Source organism: Rhinolophus sinicus, linkage group LG13 (genome assembly GCF_036562045.2).
Source record: "Rhinolophus sinicus isolate RSC01 linkage group LG13, ASM3656204v1, whole genome shotgun sequence".
Lineage (NCBI taxonomy): Eukaryota > Metazoa > Chordata > Mammalia > Chiroptera > Rhinolophidae > Rhinolophus > Rhinolophus sinicus.
Genome location: NC_133762.1, coordinates 40187521 through 40209921, shown reverse-complemented (window position 1 = coordinate 40209921; position 22401 = coordinate 40187521). Strand labels below are relative to the sequence as shown.

Here is a 22401-nt window from a genome sequence, read left to right as displayed (position 1 = left end):
GACCTACAGAGCAACTAATCCAGATTAGAACAAGAGGATGATGAGCTCCAGGAGGGATTTCTTAAAGAAAAAAAAAGTGGAACTGATGAATTAATTGCTATATTTGACCACACTAAAAGGGTTTTAAAAATATTATGTCACCAGAGAGTTTGGGAAAAGAATTAAGGATGGGTATATAGACACTAAACTAATAGAAAAAAATGAGGTAATGACTAACCCCGCGCCCACCCCCCCAACCAATTCCTATAAAGTTGACAAGAAAATAAATGTAATTACACTATGAAGTTTCAATGTGAACTAATTTTTACATAGTCTTTGTGGTAGCAACTGCTGGTTGTCCCTTAATATCCATTCTCCTCTTCTTCTGTAGTAATAGAATTATTAGCTGGGTCCAAGTTTGCCATATAAGGACTACATTTCCCAGCTAGATGTGGCGAGGTGACTAAGTGCTGGTCAATGAGTGAGAAAAGTGATACACACAGTTACTGGGTTGTGCCCTTAAGGGAAGCTTTGCTACTGATTGGAATGCAGACATGGTGGGTAGTCACCCATTTTGGATCCTAAGAAAAAGAAAATGAGATAAAGGGAAACTGGGTCTCTGGCAACTTGGAGAGCATCGCTGCGATACCAGATTGTACTTTTACCTGAGAGAGAAATAAATTCCTATCCTTTTTAAGCCATTGCTATGTCTCTCTGTCACAATTAAACCTGCCTCAAAATCATTACAAGTATAACACTGTAAGCACTGAATACTGTGCTTAAAATATACTGGAGAGGGGGGAGATATAACTAAGCTAAATTTTCATTTTCTATTGAAAGACGTAAATGGATAAAATTTAAAGCTGAAATCAAGAAATTAAAAACATGTTAATTAGAAATATGGAAAGACATACTAAAAGAAATAGCTTAATGTAGTTGCTTCTGGTGAGGCAGGACTTAGGAATCAGAAGGGTAACACAAAGGAATTCTGTGTTTCCTTTTCAGCCTTATAGCTGAAAGTTTAAAACTATTAAGTTTAAAACTACTAAACTTTTAAAATTATATAATGTATTATTTTGATAAAAATATAAGTTAAAATTTAAAATTATCTGTCTCACTCTTAAACTGTTATAAACTAAGTTCCACACTGAGAATTGGTTGACAGCCTGCTAAAAACAAGAATGGGACAGAATAGATGTCAAGGGTCACGAGTGTGGGTAAGACGTTGATTAGAACACACAGACTCTGAAAACAAACGCCCATATTTAGCCTTGGATATCCCGCTCAAAAATCATCTCACTCTAGTATAATTTAACCTCAACAAAAACATGATGAAAAACGGTTTCATTTTTATTAATACCTAGAAGACTGAAGTCAACATATTACTTATTTTAAAAATGAAAATAGGATTGACAAACCCTACCATCTTACCCGCAAACTATTTAACATCCGAAGTGTTCTTCGATTCCATCGCTCTATCTCAGGATTTTGTTCATTTCCCAATGACTCCTGTTTGAATGATTGATAAAGTATTTCACTTAAGCAAATTTTACTGAATGTCTACTGTTTGTCAGGCAGAGTGTTAGCGGCTACAAGAAACACAACTATAACACTGGGTCCTGCCAAATGAGGAGTTTATAGTCTGATAATAGAATAAGATTAGCATACAAATAGAGACCAACCTTCGCAGGATTACATCTATACTCCCCAGGCTATCTTCTGATTAGGGGCTCAGAACAGGAGATTCTGCAGTCTTTATTTGTAATGCATCCCGGGGCATTGGGCCCTTACTTTCAAAGTAAAGTCAGCAAAGATGAGCACTTTGGGCTAGAATTTATCCCAACTCTGGTCAATCTGAACTCACTTAATTGGAGTAAACACAAATCTATAGAAAAACTGCCTTGAAAAGGTCTTTATTTGAACTTACTTGGTGATATAGAAGCTCTAACAATAACTGATGTTTAGTAGTCTGTATATAACTGGATTTTGAGGGTGCCTTGTCCAAAAAAGATCAACCCACTGCCTGTCATGTAATATGAATAGATTTATTCTTTACAGTCTTTAAAACGTAGCAACCTTCAGAAATACCTCAATATTTAAAAATTGTAAAGTTGAAATCCCTTCATGGGAACTCACTTGAAACGCTTACCAACTAACACCTGGGCATAGGAAAGAGAACAGAAACTGGGCATAGGAAAGATGCTAATCAGTTTACTAAAAGAGCAGGCCTAGGGAGGGCTGGGGGAAGGAAAGTGGCACAAATCTGACCTACTTTATAATTTTCCCAGGCTACCTCTGACCATGCAACCCAGTGGGATGTGACTCACCCTTATCACAGGTTCGCTGTCAAGCTTTCATATAGACCTCTGGCCCCCAGACATTTTCTAAAAGTGCTTTCCATTTTGTGGACTCTAGGATGATTTCAGAAAGCTCCAGAATACTCTGTATGATATTTTAAATCATTTGAGGCTAAAGGCTCTGCTGAGTCCCCATTCCCACCAGCTGTACCAGCTTCCTGGTCCTGCCTACGCTATATTCTTTCTTCTATTCCTAAGAGAAAATTTGAAAATATGGTCACTTTATTCTGAACAGTTCCCCAAATCCCTCCAGGTACCATTTATGTTTATTCCGTTCTGGTCTGTTCTGGGGTAAATGAACTCAATTTATTACTATTAATTTTTACTGTTAAATACACAAAATGCTATTTTTCAAATGTAAAAAGCAATGGTCCAACTCTTTGTGAAAGATCACTTATATTGCACAACTAAACTAACCAGGAAAAGGCTCAGAAGAAATAGTCTGTGTGTTTTGCTGAAACCTATCTACTTGATCTATCTGGACACCCTACAGCTGACTCCATTGTATGGAAAGCCCAGTGGATTATTAAAACAGCTGACCTTGTGCTGTGTTGTAGTTTGCTCGACCATGTATGGAAAATAACCTGTGTCTATAGCAGCAAAGGGAAAGGCGAAAATGAATCAACCCACTTCTGGCTCAGCTGTTTAAATGTTTTAGGTAAAAAGTTAAGGTATTTATTCTGTCCTAGATTATCTAGAGAATTCAGTCTGTTTTCCATATATGAAAAAACAATCTAATAGTCTTGAAACTCATAATGATAATTTAAAAATAAAATTAACATCAGGCATTAAGCATTTTGATATTTACTAAGAAACTTCTGCTAACATTCATTACAATCTTAAGAATGCCTTCAGCACTCTGGGACAAAATATAAAGAAATAAGACAGTAATATATGTATATGGAGTCAGACGAGTCAGATGTTACTTCTGGCTTTGCTGTTGACGTGGGGCCCTTTGAGCAGACTATTTTCTTTTTCTGATCTCTAGAAGTCTTATATAGATTATAAATACAGGCCTTGAGCCATATAATGTTTTAGAAAAAAATGCCCATATATTTTTTTGGTAAATAAAGTATAATTTCAAATGCCTTGGCCATACTCTTAATATAGCTCTGTTTCTGTAGAGATGTTATAAGAGTAACTTAAAACAGGGATTCTCAACATTTTTAATCTGTGACTACCTTTGATAAGCATATAAACCTCACACCTTCCTTTAAAATTATTTGAAGTTAAAATAAAGACAAAAAGGTTAAAGCAATTCTGAATGTTTTATAAAACTACTCATACACATCTTTGTTGAGATCACTAACTTAAATTATAATTTTAGCAAGTCACATGACATCTCTGAAAACCAATTTTTAGGTAAATAAGATTTTAAACATTGAGGAATAGAGCTTTTAAGAACATTCCCAAGACTATGCATATATTTACCAATTCCACTGGACAATTTTCAATTTCTTGTGTCAAGATGGCATTCACTGAAGAGGATTCCTCAGCAGCTGAAGAAACCATTTCAACAATATCCTGCTAAAGCAAATTACAAAAAAATACGTAAGTCACCACAGTAGTAGTAGTTGTCATCACAGAATAATCTCATTTTGTTAAATTCTTTAATCACATGAATGCTCATTTATAAAACTAATTTAAAATACTACTCATATTCTCAAAATATTATTTCTGAAATATCCCAGGTAGGCAGTCCCTGACTTAAATATTCCTGTTTTCTGTATGCCTCCCACAAATGGAGAACTTGCATGCCCCTCCCACTTTGCTTCCAATATTTGTCCCTTCTATTTCTCTTGCCACTGCAGATCTCATATCAAAAGTCTCTGCTGCTGTGCAGCTCAGGCCACTTTCCTCTGAAGCTTTTTATCTAGCCCCAGTCCCCTACCTCTATTCTCATGCCAGTACCAGGTGGCAGAGGAAGGAGATCTGCAAACAGAGGGAGAACGAGGAAAGGGATATTAATATCCCTACCTAGGGCCATGACAGGATTCTTGCCACCACTGCTGGAGCTGTCACTGGCAAAAGGGAAGAAAAACTGTGACTGGAAGGGGAGCAAAGATATAAAGGAAGAAGGATAAAGAGAAATCCAGGAATTCTCCATTCCATATCATCTCCCCTTTTCATCGCCATAGGGGCTGTCAGTCCCTTCATCTTTAACCTGTCTCTAAGCTTCATTCCCCAACTGTCAGCTATGATCTTGATTAAGTTAGGAGCTTCTTACAACATAGTTACTTGATTTTTCACTTTAGCTTTTTAAAATTTTAGTGAAAATAAGGAGCTGCATTTTATTCTTTAATATACATATTTGTGGAGCCTTTTGTTTTTCTCTTTTAATTTCTATGAATAGTCTACATTTTAGATACTCTCAATTTTGCAGTTACTTTACATAAAAATTCAGTTTATGAAGATTTGAAAATGATTAATTGGAATCACTATTTCCCCATCCCTTCAAACTGACTGTGCTCCCATTCTTGACTATATTTCATATCTGTTGACCATTGTTGGAAGCATTATAAGAACAAAATTGAAGGTTAAAGCAGAATCGTAGGACAAAGGAGTAAAAGGTTCAAAAGAACCAGTGCATCAAACTCTTTCCTTCACTTCAAGCATTTGGGAAAATCTATTTTGTTAATATGTTTAAAAGTCATAAATTAAACAAACTTGCTTAATCATAATTTTCAGTAGGTGTGCTCTAAGAAATTCTCAAGCCCAAATAAGGAAGAGAGTAGTACTGGCAACCAGTATCCTAATATCCAGCATGTTATCAAATAGTAAAACACATTCTCTTTTAATGCATTATGAAATTATCTTTCCTTCCAAGGGCATTCAGTTTCATTGTGGACTGACTTTGAATTCCCTGAGTGGTTATCAAAGTACAGTGATGATGGAACAGACCAGAAAAGCATTGGTTTATTTTTATCTGGTGTGACTATAATATTTACACTTGTACAATCAATAAAGTGACAATTGAGAAAATATTTTAAAGTACATTGTTTTCAAGTATGTTTTCAAATAAGTACGTTTTTCAAATAAAAATTTTGTCTTCAAATAAAAACTTTTTAAGATTTTATTTGGTCATGGATCGTTAGATAGTCTTTCAGATTCAAGGCTAAGGTAACTGGTAAGTCTAGAATATATTACTCTAAGAGGTGGGAAGGGAGAATTTATGATCAGAAACAAAACAGGTATATTGTCTAGAGTCCTAAAGGATTCCATGACATACTGAATGTGGGGCCTAGTAGAATTCTCAGCATATAACCAGAATCAACTACAATTTTTTATTTAATGTTCCATGCAAAATACTTTTTCTGCATGAAACTACTTATCTTGTAATTTACCATCCTAAACTTCTAGAAAATACTGTTTTGAAGGTGAAAATCATGTTTTATCCTGCAGTACTACTACTTACTAAAGAAATCATAGGATAATCTGAGATGAATATAAACTATAAATATACGAAGACATACCAGAGTCTCAATGTTCCTTCACTATATCTCTGTTAGAAAAAGAATATTTTTATGATTCTCTTTGGTTAACTTACCTCAGAGTTAATATTTATATTGGTATCCTCATGAGGTCCACAGTTTGATCCATCAATCACATCCTTCCAAGTTTTGGGTTGAATTAACTCTTGCTGGGAATTTGGCTCTTCCATGATGGAGGCCTCTGAATTATTAAGGAAGTAAAGAAGATTTCACCACAAAGATATCTTTCAAACTTAAATTGGAATATGATTGTTACAAAAGAAAGCTTCTGATATTGGAATTCAAGAACTTAAGCAAAGGGTGTACAAACAGCTATGGCTCCCAAGTCTCACATATTTATCTTCCGTTTCCCCACACCTGCCTCTTTATCACTTCCACTCTCTATCCTCCACCGACCTCCTCAGCACTCAGCCCCATACATTCACTCACAAGACAACAGGGATAGTTCAAGCCCATGTTGGTATACTGTTCAGCACATTTTGATGATTTCAGGAAGTAGAGGTTCACTCACCACATAAGTTGACTTTGTTATTCCTTTACAATAGTCACAATAATAATCACCAATATTAATACTTCATGTATCCTCTGGGTATATGGAAATATTTATGTCTCAGGTTAGTTGTATTGTTTAAATACTATTCTTATCACTAGGTGACTTTTCATGTCTTAAAGTGAAACGTTATCCTACTAGATTAAAAAAAGTTTCTTTGTTGAAGGTTTTTGAGTACTGCCTTTGAGGGTGGGGGAAATGGGAAAGAATAAGACAAGAATAGTATACACCTTATCTTTTTATGTAGCTTTTGGACAAAAATTAATCTGCAAAGCAGAAAATACAATGCTGACGTAACAATTTTTTTAAGTTCAAATACTCTTCCAGAGAAAGCATTTATACTTGGGAATATGGACTTGGATCCCATCTTCATTTTGAAATGCAAAATGAAATTTTTGTTTGTACAACATTCCCCTCAACATCAACAGAATGTCTCACCTACTATGTTTCTGCTTCCGATTTCTTCCCTTACTGACTCCTGTATCAATTTTCTTCCAAGTTTAAAGTCAGAGGACAGAAAGCGTTTTGTAAACAACTGTAAAAATACACATTTTTGTTTCTTGTTTTTGTGCAAGTAAAGCAATTCAATAAAATACAAGCACATATGCTAAAAAAAAAATCAAATCTATAATTCGTGCACATACATCCAGCAAATTAATTCAAAATAAGGGGACAGTTTTTCACAAGTTTAAATTCTGCTGTACAAATGAGTGTAAATATGCATTTGTTTATTTATAACCAAACACTGCACCCATGCAAAGGATGGCAAAAATTACCATTTTCAGTTCAGTATGAATCAAATCCTGATTAGCAGATGACAAAAGTGTACCGACTCCTCCCCTCTTCTTCCACATCATCAGTCTCTGGGTAGGAGGTGCAAGCTCCAAAACTGTGAGTGTGTCAGTAAAGGATGTAAGCTGTTTATGCATAATTTTGCTACTGATCTCCTTGACTGGATCTACGAGCAATTTCCTCTTTTTGCCTTTCCTTTTCCAAGCGACATCTAAATGTAAGAAATAGTTACAAATGTGATTGGTTGTACAGCTTTGTTAAGTGATATTCTAGGCACTGCGTATCTAAGAAATGTCTACCACAAAACAACCTACAGAGTTGCATAGCGAAGAAAATCCTCTTCTCTCTATTGAAATTATGCTTTACAAAGGTTTTGCACAACTAGAGTGTCTAAGCCGCCAACAGTTAACTCCTTTTGTAAGGTGTTACTCACAGGTGCTAACGAGGGATTCTGTTCACCTACTAAGTGGACAACGGAGGAAATCTGTAGCAAAAGGTATATTGATAGGGAGGGCACTCAGTTCTGAGGTTCCTTAAAATAGCTACATAACAAGATAACTTTTTGAAACATTCATTTGTATTTATCCAGTGTGTTTTTCCCTCCTCCACTGAAATTCATACACAAAGTCCAAATGGGTAGCTAAACCCATGGGATTTTATTCATATAGGTAATTTTACCAGGTAGAAAGCAGAAGTCAAGCTTTTCCTTAGTAAAGAGGCAAAAGGGGCAGAGAGGGTTAGATTTCCCAGAATTAACGAAGATCTGAGATCAGATGGAGCCTGAAAGAACAGAAAACTGCTTACTGATGTAAAATCCTGGGAATATAACAAGATCCCCAGTAAAATCCTGGGAATATAACAAGATCCCCAGTAAAATCCTGGGAATATAACAAGATCCCCAGTAAAATCCTGGGAATATAACAAGATCCCCAGTAAAATCCTGGGAATATAACAAGATCCCCAGTAAAATCCTGGGAATATAACAAGATCCCCAGTAAAATCCTGGGAATACAACAAGATCCCAGAGGAGTGGGCTGTGTGATGACCCCAGAGGCTGGGACGGTGGGCACCACAAACTGGTGTGGCTAATGACCAGAGGGGTTCCCTTCCACCTGCCAAACACCTCCCCCAAGTTTTGATACTACATGGCTTAGGGCAGATAGGGTAGCTATGCAAACTGAAATTCTTGCCAGCCCAGTGGGATAGAGGGTCAGAGTTGAATTTAGTAAAGAAAAAAAATGGAATGCTTTATTCCTTGCATGCCTGAGTTTATAAACTAAAATCCCCATCAATTCTACTACTTAAAACTAGGATGTTCTTAAAAGGTCTAGTTTTATATTAGATTCACATTTACTGTTTATTTTTAAAAACATGGTTGAGATTAAACGTTAGAGGAAATAGTGCCTTTCTACAAATCCTTTTATTCTGCCTTATTTTATATTCATTTGTATGTTTATTTATTTCCTGATCAGAAGGTAAACTTCTTAAAAGCAGGAACTATGTCTTCTTCATTTCTGTGCCCAACACTGAGTAATGGCTCAATAATAATTAGAATTGAACTCAGTTTCCCAAGCTGGAAATACGACCATGGTTTGACCAGGCTGAATATAATGAAAGGACCATCTCAAATTTCCTTCACACTCTTCCCCTATTATACGACAAATGTTATTACTAGATTGACCACCTCCTAAAATATTTCATAGGTTATTCACACATTCAACAGTAAATAAGACAGTAGGTGTCAAAAATAAAAATAAATGCATGAACGTCTCTGACCTGAAGCATCAATTGGATCAAGGATAAATATTTCCTCTTCTTTTGATAATGTGGTTGCATCCATTTTTTCATTTTCAGGTAGACATATATGTTCTGGATTATTTGGTTCTATTAATCCACGTCACCGAAGGAATTATATGTATATATAAAAAAAGACAGTTATATATATATATATAAAAGGAATTTTATATATATATATATATATATATATATATATATATATATATATATATATGTATATATATATATATATAATATATATGTATATATATACAAAACAGTTACGTTACAAACTAAAGGACTATATGAGAATTGAAGTAAAAGGTAAACTAACTGGAGATTTATTTTGCTAATAAATAAGTTAGCAAAAGAACCACATATGAATTCTTAGAATTATGTATTTAATAGAGTTGAAGAGACTCAGATTTCTATGGTCTGGGACCCCCAATATCCAGGTGCGTCAAGTAGCATCACTCTCTTTTGCACACGTGACATACAAGGCCAGACTTCGATGTGACTGTGACTCGAGTCACAGTCAAGTGAAAGCAGTGGTACCAACCATAATAAATGACTGACTTAAATCTGATTACATGTCTGCTAAAAAACTTGCATTCTGTTAAATCATTTAATTATTAGTTGACCCATAAAGAACCATATATAAATTTGTATTGCCCATGTCTTTTCACATTTTAAATTTCTACTATGGTGTTAGAAAGCAAATCTAACCTTAAAAAGAGTGAAGAAACAAAATGGAGCTAATCATACTTTTAATTCTTAAAAAAAAAGCAGACTAAAAGACCTCAAATCATTTGAGGTACCTTCACATGAATTTGAAGTAGAAAATATCCCTCCACTTGTAATTTCTCTTAAATTGTATATAGATTGCCAAACCATATTAATATTCATATGGTATTAATATTAATAATTAATAACCATATTAATGTCAAACATTAATGACGTTTTTACCATGTAAAGTATATTAATTTAATGATTCAAAAGCACAGTATTTTGGCAGAGAATTTAATGTGCTCTCATACCAAATAAACCTGTTCCTGGTTAAATGACCATTATTGTATCTTTCTCAGAACAAAGTTTCCTATTTTACATTGTCTGGAGTCAGACTAAGAGAGTTTGAGGAACATTTTTTATTACCTTTCACTATAATACATTGCTACTTAAAGCCAGAAGTTCTGAGGTTTAAACTGAATATTAGCATCTGTTCACTTTCCACACAAAGGAAATTTCAACATACCCACTATAGTATCAGGAGGCTCAGGAGGCAGAGAAATTTCTTTGTTCAAATGCATGTCTTCTAACAGGATAGTCTCATCATCTTGCAATAGATTGTCTTGAAAAACACAATAAATATTTTTCATCAGAGTTGAATGTATCATTTTTTCACTAAAGCTTTATTGACATTATTGTATGCAAGGAATTGTGAAGGGATAAAAAAATATAAATGAACCACATTTAATTAAGTTTAATTGGTTACATAGACTATCACATTTCCTGCAGGATAACATAGAATTTTATATATTTAATTTCCTTTCCTTTATTAAAAATCTATTTTTAGGTGTTTAATTTCAGGAAATATTTACTAAACTAACATCAAGATAATATCCTTGTTACAAAGTTGAGTTTCCTAGTTTTTGTCTACCCTATTTTTATGATTACTTTATAATATCATAATATAAAAATAAAATAATAATTTAAATGCTAGGTAGATCCTTTAGAATAGCTGTCCCACAATTTCTGTTAAAGAAAGCAATGTTTTTTAGTGTATGACCTAGTATATTTTGTGAGGAATATTCTAATCTCACTCTTTCCCCTTTAAAAATAAGGAATTTTTAAAAATAAAAACAAGCAGTATTTCACAACCTACACGGAAAATATGTTTAAACACATGGCTATTTACTTAGACCTAAATGTTTAAATATTCCATAAACTTTGAAAACTTGTGTAAAAAATGTGTTGATTTGTATGACATATAAGCATACCTTATATTTTAGTTTGATCTAATAAATCTACTAATACATTATAGTAATCTGATGAAATAAATATCCAATTTCTGTAGAACCAGAGAGCATACCAATCATTTGTCCTGCAGTCCCTTCATCTCCAAATCCGTCTCCAGTGTTATAGAGGAGAGATTTTTCTCCATTGAGGCTTTCAGAACTATGTTCGAGTAAAGGGCCACTGGAATTCAGCAATATGTTGTCATCAAAGAAGCTATGTCTTCTAAGAATTTCAGATTCCTCCCCTAAATAAATATATATCATTAATGCTGACTTAGAGAAACACAGAATTTTAGGGTTAGAAGGAAATTCAGATATCATCTTATATAGTCCTACTCAATTTACAGATAAGGAAAATGAGAGCTAAAAAACTTTTTTTGAATTATTAAACTAAAGTCACTCAGTTAATCAGTGGAGACTGGATTTCTAGTCTAATGCTTTTTCCAATACAATAAGAAAAAAAAAAGCCAAACATCAGGATAGAGTTTTTAGTCATGGTACAGTTTAATAATTTCACAGAAGGTTATTATTGGCAGTGGAATGATTCTTCTACTTTAGGTAGGTCATGTTCTGCTTGATCAAGTATTATTCATATTATTTCAAGGATAATTGCTTGTGTTATTTATTCATATTGGGAGTTTGGAAAAGAAGGAGCATATCTGCCTTCTTGGGAATGGAAAGGTGGGTAAAGTATTAAAGAATGGGTTTCCAACATTCATTCAATAAATACTTATTGAATGACTGGGTATTAGGCAATATGCTAAGAGTTGGAAATACAGCAGTAAAGAAGTCAAAAACTGGTCAGCTAACATTAACTGAATGCTTATTATGTGTATTATATTATGCAATAGAAGATATTATTATAATACTCATTGTACAGACAAGGAAACACAACCACAGAAAGGTTTTGTGACATGTACATAGTCACACCCTAATATATGACAGAGTTAGGATCTGAACCTAGCAGAGACAGTGGTAGTATCAGTGTTAGAATTCTGGCTGGTGAAATATTTTGCCAAATTGAGATTTAGGAGAGAAAACTCCCAAGACACTGACAGAAACAGATAAAATAAACTCCCTGCTTCAAACTGGCTGCTTCCAGATTGGCTGTCAGCCCATGCATAGTCTTTCCCATCCTTGGGTTTGAATCTCTGAGTCCAGGAGTCTGAAACCCCAGAGCCTCAGAGGTTGGTCTTTTCATCCTGCCCTCTACCAACCATGTTAGTGCAAGTCAGAAAGAAAATCATGCAGTATCATTTGTACTGAAAATTCTTCCATAGGCACACATCTTCTAGAAAGTAAGGGTTGAAAAAGGCAAACTTCATTGTGCTGGACTAAACATTTGCTTAATAGAAAAGACTAATTTTTTCAAAAAGAGCTAAAAATATGTTCACATCTTCTAGGTGATAGCTCCCCACCCTTGCAAAAAAAAATCAGCCTTGGTCAATAAGATAATAATAACATTTGTGAACAGACACTATAGTCTTAGCACTGAGCTTCACAAGAACTGAGACTACGCAAAAAAAAAAAAAGATGAAATAATCATTGCCTTCAATCTTACATTGCAATACAAAATAGAATGGATTAATATTAAACATTTGGAGGACATTACGTTTGAGTTCGTTTTTAGGGAGAGAAAATTACTTATTGATGGAAAAGATTAAAGGAAGGAATAAGAGAAATAATCCTGTGATGTTGTTAATAGTATCCCAATTTTACAGATAGGGCAATAAGGTTCAGAGAAGTTAGGATAATTTGCCCAATATCACATAGCAAGTCAACAGAGAAAACCCAGACAACACCCATATCTGCTGGTCTACTAAGAACATGCTCTTGTTACATAAACTAGAAAAAGGCAAGGACAAAAATCATTGGGGAGGGGGGTGGAATTTACACTTATACATCAAAAGATTTATTCTAAAGCTATTTCTACTGGCACAGAAATAGCTATTTCTAATGGCATTGTTTCAATTTTAAAATGCAAATATAATTGATTATGACTTGTAATTTAAAATTCTCAAATATTCTCACCAAAGTTCCCAGCTTGGAAAAGTAGATCATTGCCATAATCATCTCTAAGTGTGATTTCTTCTGGTTTGCTTTGGTTCAGAGTAAATTGTTCTGAAATATCAATAGCACTATGGAAAAATATAAGATTGGGGAATATGTATGAATAAAACACAATGATTTTGCAGTATATTGCAAAACCACAACAACAAAAATAGGTTTTATAAAAATAAAGGAAACCTATTTTCTCAATAGTATTATGTATAAACACTAGTTTATCATACACGAATACGATCTCCAGGTTGTCAAATCTAATGGTTAATTCTTAGTCTTTATCTTATTTACCCTAACCAATAGCATTTGAAATAGATGTTCACTTTCTTCCTCATGGAACACTTTCTACTCCTGGCCTCTGGGATACTACTTTCTCGATTTTCTTCCTACCTTATTGGCTGTTCCTTATCCATCTCCTTTGTTACTTCTTCCTCATCTCCCAGACTATTAACCTAACACTCAGTCCTCAGACCTCTGTCTCTCAAATGTACACTCACTCCCTTGGGGATCTCTTATGCCTTGTGGGTGAAGTTCCATCTATATACACACAACTCCTAAATTTATATATTCCATCCAGACAGCTTTCCTGAATCTCAGATGCAGATATTCAACTACCTACCTACTCCTCTTGGATATGTAACAGTTATCTCAAAACATATGTCCAAAACCTAATTGACTTCCTTCACCCTGCCCCTCTTAAACATGCCATTCCCTAGTTATCCTAATACTATCATTAAGTGGTAACTCCATTCTCATGCCAAAAATCATATAATCATCCTTCACTTCCATCTTTCACTTAAAGCCATATACAACCATCAAATTCTATTGGCTCTGCCTTCAAAATATATCCATAATTTGAATGCTACCACCTTGATAAAATGAAGGCTGAGAACCCATCATGGACGCTGCCATCTTTCACCTGCCCTTCTTACTGCAGTAATCTTCTCACACTCTCTGCTTCCTCCCTTTCCCCCTTACAGTAAGTAGCCAGAGGGAGCACGTTGAAATCAAATCAAATCAGTCTCTCTTCTATTCACAAACCCTCCTGTGCTCCTTATCTGAGTAAAATAGAAGTCCTTATTGTAGCCTGCAACACCCTACATCCTCTGCATCCCCCGCTACCTCTCTGACGTCATTTCCTTTCACTCGGACCCTCACTTACTCCACTCATCTCACCTGCCTCCTTGCTGTTCCTTGAAAATGTCTAATGCGCTCTGCCTGACGGCCTTTCCACCTGCTCTACCTGGAACATTCTTCCTCATATTACTGAACGATTTGTTCCTTCACCTCCTTCAGGTTTCTGCTCTGAACTTATTTGAAAAGCCTTTCCTGACCATTCTATTGTTTATTTGATTTTCTATTTATCTTCATAATGCTGATCGTCTCCTGACATATTGTATATTTACTTATTTATTTGTTTATTATCTGTCTATTCCAACTAAAATGTAACATTCATGAGGCCAGGAGCTGTGCTTTATTCATTGCCATCTCCTCAGTGCCTACAACAGTGTCTGGCATATGGAAGGCATCCAATAAATGTTTGCTGAATGCACGAATGAATATTCTGTCAATTTGCAAACTACATTCAGCAAATATAATGATACATTTTTGGTGTAGTACTTAGAAATTTCACACTAAATTAAGTCTTTGCCAATTGCATGTTTACTCCAGTTGTTAACTACATTCCATTCGCGTTCATGAAATCTGAAGATCAAAACAATAGTATCAAGAAAATCAAACTGAAGGAAAATAAATAAAATAATTTACTTCACATTCAGGATGTCAAAATCATGAAATTCTTCTGGCAGTGTGATAGCATTGTAAGCTGCTTCAAAATTCTCTCTTGGAAGATCAACTAGTCCTAAAAACAATAAAAACACCACATCCAATAAGCAATGATGCTATATAAGTGAGAAACTCCCACCTAATCTCTTTTATTTAAGTGAAACTTTCTCTCACTGGACTACTGTTTAGTCTCCTAACTGGTTTCCCTGTATCCACGCCTGGCCCTCTACAGTCCATGCTCTAAAAAGCAGCCGGAGTGATATTTTGAACACAAAATCAGATCAGATCACTCCCATGCTTAAAATGATTCAATGACATCCCCAGTGCATGTAAATAAAATCCCAATTTCTAATCAGGGCTTCTGTAGCCCTACAAACCTATCGGCATCATCAAACGACACTCTCTCTCTCAATCACTATACTCCAGCCATACTGGCCTTTTTGTTTCCCGAACAAGTCAAGCACTTTTCCACCTCAAGACCTTTGCTCTTGCAGTTCTCTCTGCCCAGAATGCTATTCCCTCAGGGACTTTTTACACGGCTGGGTATTTCTCATTCTTCAAGTTTGAGCTACATTCTATCCTCTCAGAAATGTTTTTCTTAACCAGCTTAACTAAAATAAATTTTGCTGTTATTTTCTGTTGTAGTACTCTTTTTATATTCCTTCATAGCATAATCACAATCTGTAATTATTATAACAATTTTAGATTGCAATAATTATTGTAAACCTTTTCTATTACCTGATGTCCTCACCAGACCGAAAGGGATCTTATTTGTCTTGTTTGTCCTTATATCCCAGAACCTTACATGGTGTTTCACACAAAGTATGAGCTCAATAAATATTTGTAGAATATATAATGAACAATGTGGAAATAATCAACAAATGAATCATATTAGATATCATTATGAATCTACCTAGAGATTCTACAAATATTTTAAATAAAGAAAAAAACTCTGTCAACCCTGATTCAACAAATATTAACCGAGGGAATAGTATGTGCAAGACACTAAGAAAAGTACTACAAGAAATTCAGAAAATAAATATGACAAAGATGTTGCCTCAAGGACCTTGCAGACTAATGTGAGAGGAAAAGCCTGTACCCAAATAACCATAATACAAGATGGAAAATGATTAATGTCTTAAAATTAAAATTAAATTAAATTTTGAAGGCATTATATTTATGGTACTGTGTTTCCCCCAAAATAAGACCGGGTCTTATATTAAGTTTTGCTCCAAAAGACGCATTAGGCTTATGTTCAGGGGAGGTCATCCTGAAAAATCATGCTAGGGCTTATTTTCCGATTAGGTCTTATTTTTGGGGAAACACGGTATATATAAATCTCCAGCACTTTGGAATGCCTAGAGAATTTCTATAATACTTCATAAATAGCTTGCATTTAGTCTTGAGAATTATGAAAACAATGACAATTATTGATATCTAGGTTTTGTCAATCATACTATTTCTAAGTTATCTCAAAAAGGCAAAAACAGATATGGCAAACTAAGCGACCTATTAAAACTGAATATCAGCGTTTCTTACACAAATGTGGTAGCTTATGTACATACACAGAAACATTACAAGTTTTTGAAAGCAAAACCTTTCCTTGCAAACACAGGAAAAGAGCAAGGGAAAGAATGCAATTTGTCCTTAATCATGGAAACTTAGACTCAGTCAAAAGAAAGTTTACATTCACTATATTCACCCTGTAAATACAGAGTGCCGCCAATTAAAAGATTCAACCCAAAATAAAAATGCAAAAGGGAACCGAGATGAATAAGACAAATCAATATTGCACATATACCTGGGCGAAATGTCATCTTCATTTTAAGCAATGCTTCACTGCAGTCTGCCAAAAGATATTTTGCCTTCCTATTATAGATTCGAACAACTCCCAAAAGAAGGTGTCCTGAAGTTCGAAGTGCAATTTTCACCTTTCAATAATTTTTAAAGTATTAGAATATTAAAAATTAGATGTAAAATGGTTAACTTTTGTTCTTATTCAATGAAGATAATTGAATGTGGCGTTTAAGTGAGGTAGGCTATCATCGGTTTCATGGGAAAATAAAATCTTCAGTCAGGCAGACTTGGGGTCAAACCTTGGCTCAGTTGCTGAGGCTGAGTCATTTAAACTTCCTGAACTTCAATTAATTAATAATGACTACCACTTATTATATACTTATTTTGTGCCAGGCATTGTCCTAAGGGCTTTTGATATATTAATTTAAGGTTGACAACAACCTCTATTTAAAGAAGAAAAAAATGAGACTCAGATATGTTAAGTAGCATGGCCAAAGTAACACAACTATTAAGAGATGGAGCAGGAATTAAATTTAAATTTGACCAACTTACTTAAGATTAAGTAAATAGTCTTAACTACCAGACTTCCCTGAACCTAAAAGAAGCTCTTAGGGTTGTTGTGAAGATTAAATAAACTAATGAACATAAAGTCTAGTCCAGTGTCTGAAACATGGTAGATTTTCAATTATAATACATCCTTTTCTCAAGCAGAAAAATAATTAACCTATAAAAATATTTAAATATTTTAATGCAAATTCTAATAGCTTGTTATAGTTTTCATAATGAACATAGTGCTTTATTGTTTATTAAATGTTTTCATATATATTTTCATTGATTTATACTCAGTCCTCCTTTTTTCTTTCTACTCTCTTCATCCATTCACTAATTTTTCTAAGACATACTTATTTGCTACCTACTATGTATATTTTGTTAGGGAAAAAGAAAGGATTATAAAATATGAATAAAACATGGCCTTTATCCTTCAGGGTCCAATCTATTTATGATAAATATAAAACAGTTATTATTGCCAACAGAAACCTATACAAGTATATATATTCCTATAGCATTTATTGTCTGAATATATTATATATAGTCTGAGTATATATAATATTATATATATTATATATATTGTCTGAATATATTATGTATATATACATATACATATATATATATATATATATATATATATATATATATATATATATATACACACACAATAAATGCTATAGGAATTAAGAGAGAAGACCATTTGAGAAGTAAAACTTCCTTGGAAATGTGTTTCATGATATAATGTATTTTAATTCCTTTCCTCTCCATAGGCAAATACATACTATAATTTTAACCAATAACATACCTTAGGTGAAAGAATTTTTTCAATGGTTATCTCTAGATTACATTCAAATACATGAGCCTTTGTGAGTTTCTTCTCCCAGTGAGCTGCAAGCCAGATTTTGGCCAATGGCCCTCGCTTACTCATAAGCACATGTGTGTAGAACATGTTGCCTGTATTTCTTAGTTGTATTTCATGAACTAGAGAGAACATTAAAAGATATTTAAAATTGATTACAAAAGCTTTTTAGTGCTATTTTCATCAATTTTACAAAATAACGTTCAGATTATCTTCTAGTTCAATGTATTATTCAATTCAAATTATATAAGAAACATTTAAAATACAAAATGATAAACTAATGACAGAGATCTATTAGATTGTGAACCACACCTGGTTTAAATGTATCCTGATCACTGATTGCTTTTTATATTTACTTATTTTACGCTATAAAGGATTTGAGTTCTCTTATTAACATGGTCAAATAAAGGAGGAAGCCTGGGAAAAACAGGAGATGGAAACTGGGAAAAAAACCATAGAACAGGAAAAGGTGGACAAAACTAAGAAAACTCAACATAGGTCACCTCTTTTCTAAAACTTAAGAATTTGAGAAGTGTTGGATCTTTGATTTACATCCAAGTGTTGAATTTCTTTGTTCTCTTCAAGATACTCTGATTTATCAACAATATGTTAATTATTGAAGTTAAAATAATGGAACTTCAAAGGGCCATAAAGTGGAAAAAAAGTCAAAAAACAAGAAACTATAAGGAAAAAATCAGAAGGCAAGAAAGGAAAAAAGAATCAAATTAAAATGTTTTGAAATAAGAGTGGTAAAAGAAAACCACTTAAAACATAAACAAAGAAGTTATACACATTTCTACAAATTGTACTGTTCTCAATAATATCAAAAGGCTCCATTATTAAGTAAAGGGATGTCATAATAGTGTGGCTGACTTCTAGAGAAGAATCAAATTATTGCTCACATACAAGCAATCTTAAACTGTCACTATATAAAAGCTTTTTTATTCCTTTTCTATTTAAAGTTCTGAGAAAAAAGGAAATTGAGCCAAAATGAACAAAAGACAAAATTAGCCACAGAATTAACAATTTAGCTTAACTTTGATCAATGTCCATTTCCACCCCAAGAGTGAAATCATAGGGCCCAAAAGAAAGATTACGCAATCTACCAAACCACATTCCCCAATTGGAGCTAGAGATTTTAATGTTTGTGGGCTGTGTCTCCCACTTTCTTCCTTTCTATTCCGTGTGTTTGGTATCTTGGAGTAAATTCCAATTTATCTTTTTAATGTACTTTATGATTAGTAACATACTTTAAGAAATAAAAAAAACCTGTGATTTGATATTCCTGAGACATTGATTTTCTTGAGTATTCCCGCCCCCTCCCCCCCCCACAAAACCCCCAAAAGTCCTGAGGGTGATTTCTAGATTGAATTTCCTCCGTGCAAAGTAAAGCTAACGCTAACGCACGGGCCTAAGAGCCAGGGATGGGCTAACTCGAGAAGGGCCCCAGGGAAGGAGTGGTGAGGCGCGGGGTGAATGGCAGCCGGAGGCAGGAGGAAGGGGCGAAGGCGGATCAGGCGGGGATGCTCCGGGAGAGGGCCGAGGCAGGCGAGCTCCTTCAGGGGAGCAAACTGGGGGAGACGAAAAGGAAGGTGCTGGGGCAGGGGCTGTCCCGGGCTGAGAAGACAGCGAGCGCCAAGCACAGGGACGCCAAGAGCTCCCTCCACAGACGGCTCCTCAGAATTCAAGGCACGCTGCTCAGAGAGGGAAACTGAGGCCAGAGGGTCGACCAAAAGCGCCAGTTTCCCCACAGTGTGGAGGAGGAGATTCCGGGCCGCGCGTCCAGCCCAGGGAGGGCTGCGGATCGCGGCGTTTCTCCCTCAGGCAGGACTCACGAAGGTGAGGAGCCCCGCGGGGCGCGTGCCGGGATGCTGGGGGCCGCGGGCCCATCACTCAGCCCGCCTTCAGCCCTCAGATCCCGCCCGGTCCCTCAGGTTGCGCCCTACTTTCAGCGCCAGGTTTAAGAAGAGGTGCGTCCGAGGAGGGGGATGCGAAGAGGAGTGGTCCGGTAAGCGTGTGGGGTCTGAGGTGCTTTGCTCCCAGCCGCGGGGCGTCAGCGAATGCGCGGCCGGACGAGGGGCGGGGCGGGGAGGGTCGAGGGGCGGGCCGAAGGGGCGGAGTGGCAGTGGATGGGCGGGGCAAAGGAGAGGTGGGAGAGAGGGGCGGGGCATTAGGCAGCGCAGGACGAGGGGCGGGGGCTGCAGGAGAAGGAGCAGGGGTGCATCGTCAGGGGCTGGGCGGGGCTAAGGGGGCAGTGGGTCAAGGACCCAGCAAGGCGAGGGGAGGGACGGAAAGGGGACTGGACGGGACAAGGCACTACCGTCCTAACGCGAAGTCACCCGCGTGATGCTTGCGCTCTTGGAGTTCTCTGACCTTGGACTTCACTGGTGCAGGAGGATGACAGAGGACCAGCCCGGGCCCCCACAGAACCATTGTGAAAGGTGGTAATGTCTGACCCCTCTCCCTGGTCTCTGAATATCTCTAGGATGGAGTTTCATCTCTTCTACTTATTAGCTAAGGGGGTTATTTAATTCCTTGAGCCTCAGTTTTTCTCATCTACAAAATGGAAATGATGATAATAAAAGTGCCATAGGTATTGTAAGAGATAAATGAGATGATGCATGTAAAAGAGCCTAGCAATAATAAATGCTCAATAAGTACTAGCTATTATTACTGTTGTTATTAGAAAGACCATTACATTGACCCACACTTTGGAGACAGCAAACATTTTCCTGTCTGGAATATCACAGTTTTCAATAACCAAAGGCATTTGCTAGGACATAAGAAAAATCATACTAGAGCATAAGGATCCAAAGCTGGCTTCCTTCCTTGAGTGTCATAGTAAATACAAATAAATCTTGAAACAGCAATGGCATCTAATATATAGGTTATTGATAAGGTCCCAGGTTCCTTGCTGATACCTTGTCTCATTTACTCTTCAAACAACCTCGCAAAGTAGTTCCCCTTTTGCAATGAGGATATGGCCTAGAGAAGAGAAGCAACCTGTGCAGGGTCACATAGTTGGGAATGGTAGAGACAGGATTCAAACTCAGGTTTAGCTCCCATTTTCCCACCTCAGGGAACAGTGTCACCGCAACCACTCAGCAGCTCTCTGGGAGACACCCTTGTTGCCAACCTCACCTCTACCGTAATATCAATCCATCAGCAAGCCCATCACTCCACCTTCAAATATGACTTTATCCACTACTCACTCCACCTTCATCTAAGCCACCTCTCTCCTGAAAAATCTCCAACAGCCTCTTCAGCAGTCCTCTTCATGTCACTTGCCTCCCTTAAGCCCATTGTTCACACTGAAGCCAGAGGGGTCTTGGAAAAAATATAAATCAAATCATTTTACCCTCTGCCCTCACCCTTGAAAGCCCTTTACGTCTTCCTGTTGCTCTTAAAGTAAAACACAAACTTCCTAACAGCTACAGGGCTCTATATGGTCTCCCCCGTACTTATTATTCTAGCTTCATTTCATATGTGTGGATTTCTCTTGACAATAATGATTCTTCAGTTTCAGGGCCCTTGCTTGCATTGGCTCCTCAGAGACCCTTGGAGAAACATAGCAATTTGTTCACCTGGCCATCTTTTTGTAAACATGGCAGAATTAAGATATTTATAATCCTTTAAGATCGATCTATCTTTCCACTCCAACTCCCTCTATCACACTGTGTTGGTGGTGGCAATGGCGTGCCTGAAAGATGCAGCTAAGGCAGAGTTAAGTTAGGTGTCCATTTAATTTAGGTTCCGAGAAGTTTTGGACTGAATGGTTGTGTCTCCCCAAAATTCATATGTTGAAATCCTAACCCACAATGTGATGGTATTAGGAGGTGGGCCTTTGGGAGGTGCTTGGGTCATGAGGGCAGAGCCCTCATGGATGGGATTAGTGTCCTTATAAAAGGGACCCCAGAGAGCTCCCTTGCCCCTTCTGCCACGTGAGGACAGAGAGAAGACTGAAGTCTATGAACTAGGAAGCAGGTTCTCACCAGACATTGAATGTGCTAGCACCTTGATCTTGGACTTTCCAGCCTCTGTGAGAAAGAAACGTTTGTTGGTTAAGCCACCCAGTATATTGTAGTTTGCTCAAAAAGACAAGACAAGAGGGATTCACTTATATGGTTAACCGTCACGTCCATCTATAGGAATGTCATTGCTGTCCACCTCAGTGCAGGAATGGCTCCCAGGAGGACTCCTCCTGCCCACTGTGCTGGTTCACCCTGCACTGTGACACGGAGGTGCTGGGTCACACGTTGTCTTATTGCCCAGCTTCAGGAGTATGTAGATAGTGGGTGGGAAACAGGATCTGAAACATACAGAGCCAGAAGCTAGTCTACAGAAAATTCTCCCAATCATCAGACATGCTAAACCGTAAGCAGAGGATTTG

At 36.3% G+C, this 22401-nt stretch overlaps 1 protein-coding gene and 1 long non-coding RNA gene across 4 annotated transcripts in view; one reads left to right on the top strand and one right to left on the bottom strand.

Annotated features, from left to right (window-relative positions):
- The window catches only part of RAD21L1 (RAD21 cohesin complex component like 1), a 26943-nt gene extending 6875 nt beyond the window's left edge, over positions 1-20068 (bottom strand). Inside the window, exons 1-13 of one of the 3 annotated variants that reach the window (XM_074317498.1) lie at positions 19958-20068; positions 17958-18133; positions 16608-16737; positions 14789-14882; positions 12992-13098; positions 11035-11205; positions 10198-10293; positions 8946-9053; positions 7154-7380; positions 6816-6912; positions 5884-6008; positions 3768-3863; positions 1411-1488 (exon numbers count right to left, since the gene is read on the bottom strand). In XM_074317498.1, coding sequence (XP_074173599.1) covers positions 1411-1488; positions 3768-3863; positions 5884-6008; positions 6816-6912; positions 7154-7380; positions 8946-9053; positions 10198-10293; positions 11035-11205; positions 12992-13098; positions 14789-14882; positions 16608-16737; positions 17958-18101 — 1473 coding nt within the window. In that variant the 5' untranslated portion in view covers positions 18102-18133; positions 19958-20068. Of the gene's footprint in view, positions 1-1410; positions 1489-3767; positions 3864-5883; positions 6009-6815; positions 6913-7153; positions 7381-8945; positions 9054-10197; positions 10294-11034; positions 11206-12991; positions 13099-14788; positions 14883-16607; positions 17313-17957; positions 18134-19957 lie in introns of those variants that run through there. The other 2 variants (XM_074317499.1, XM_019755180.2) reach the window with 2 other exon arrangements.
- The window catches only part of LOC141568128 (uncharacterized), a 10900-nt gene continuing 8080 nt past the window's right edge, over positions 19582-22401 (top strand). The window contains exons 1-2 of the long non-coding RNA XR_012491155.1: positions 19582-19850; positions 19946-20019. This is a non-coding gene — a long non-coding RNA (uncharacterized LOC141568128). The remainder of the gene's footprint in view (positions 19851-19945; positions 20020-22401) is intronic.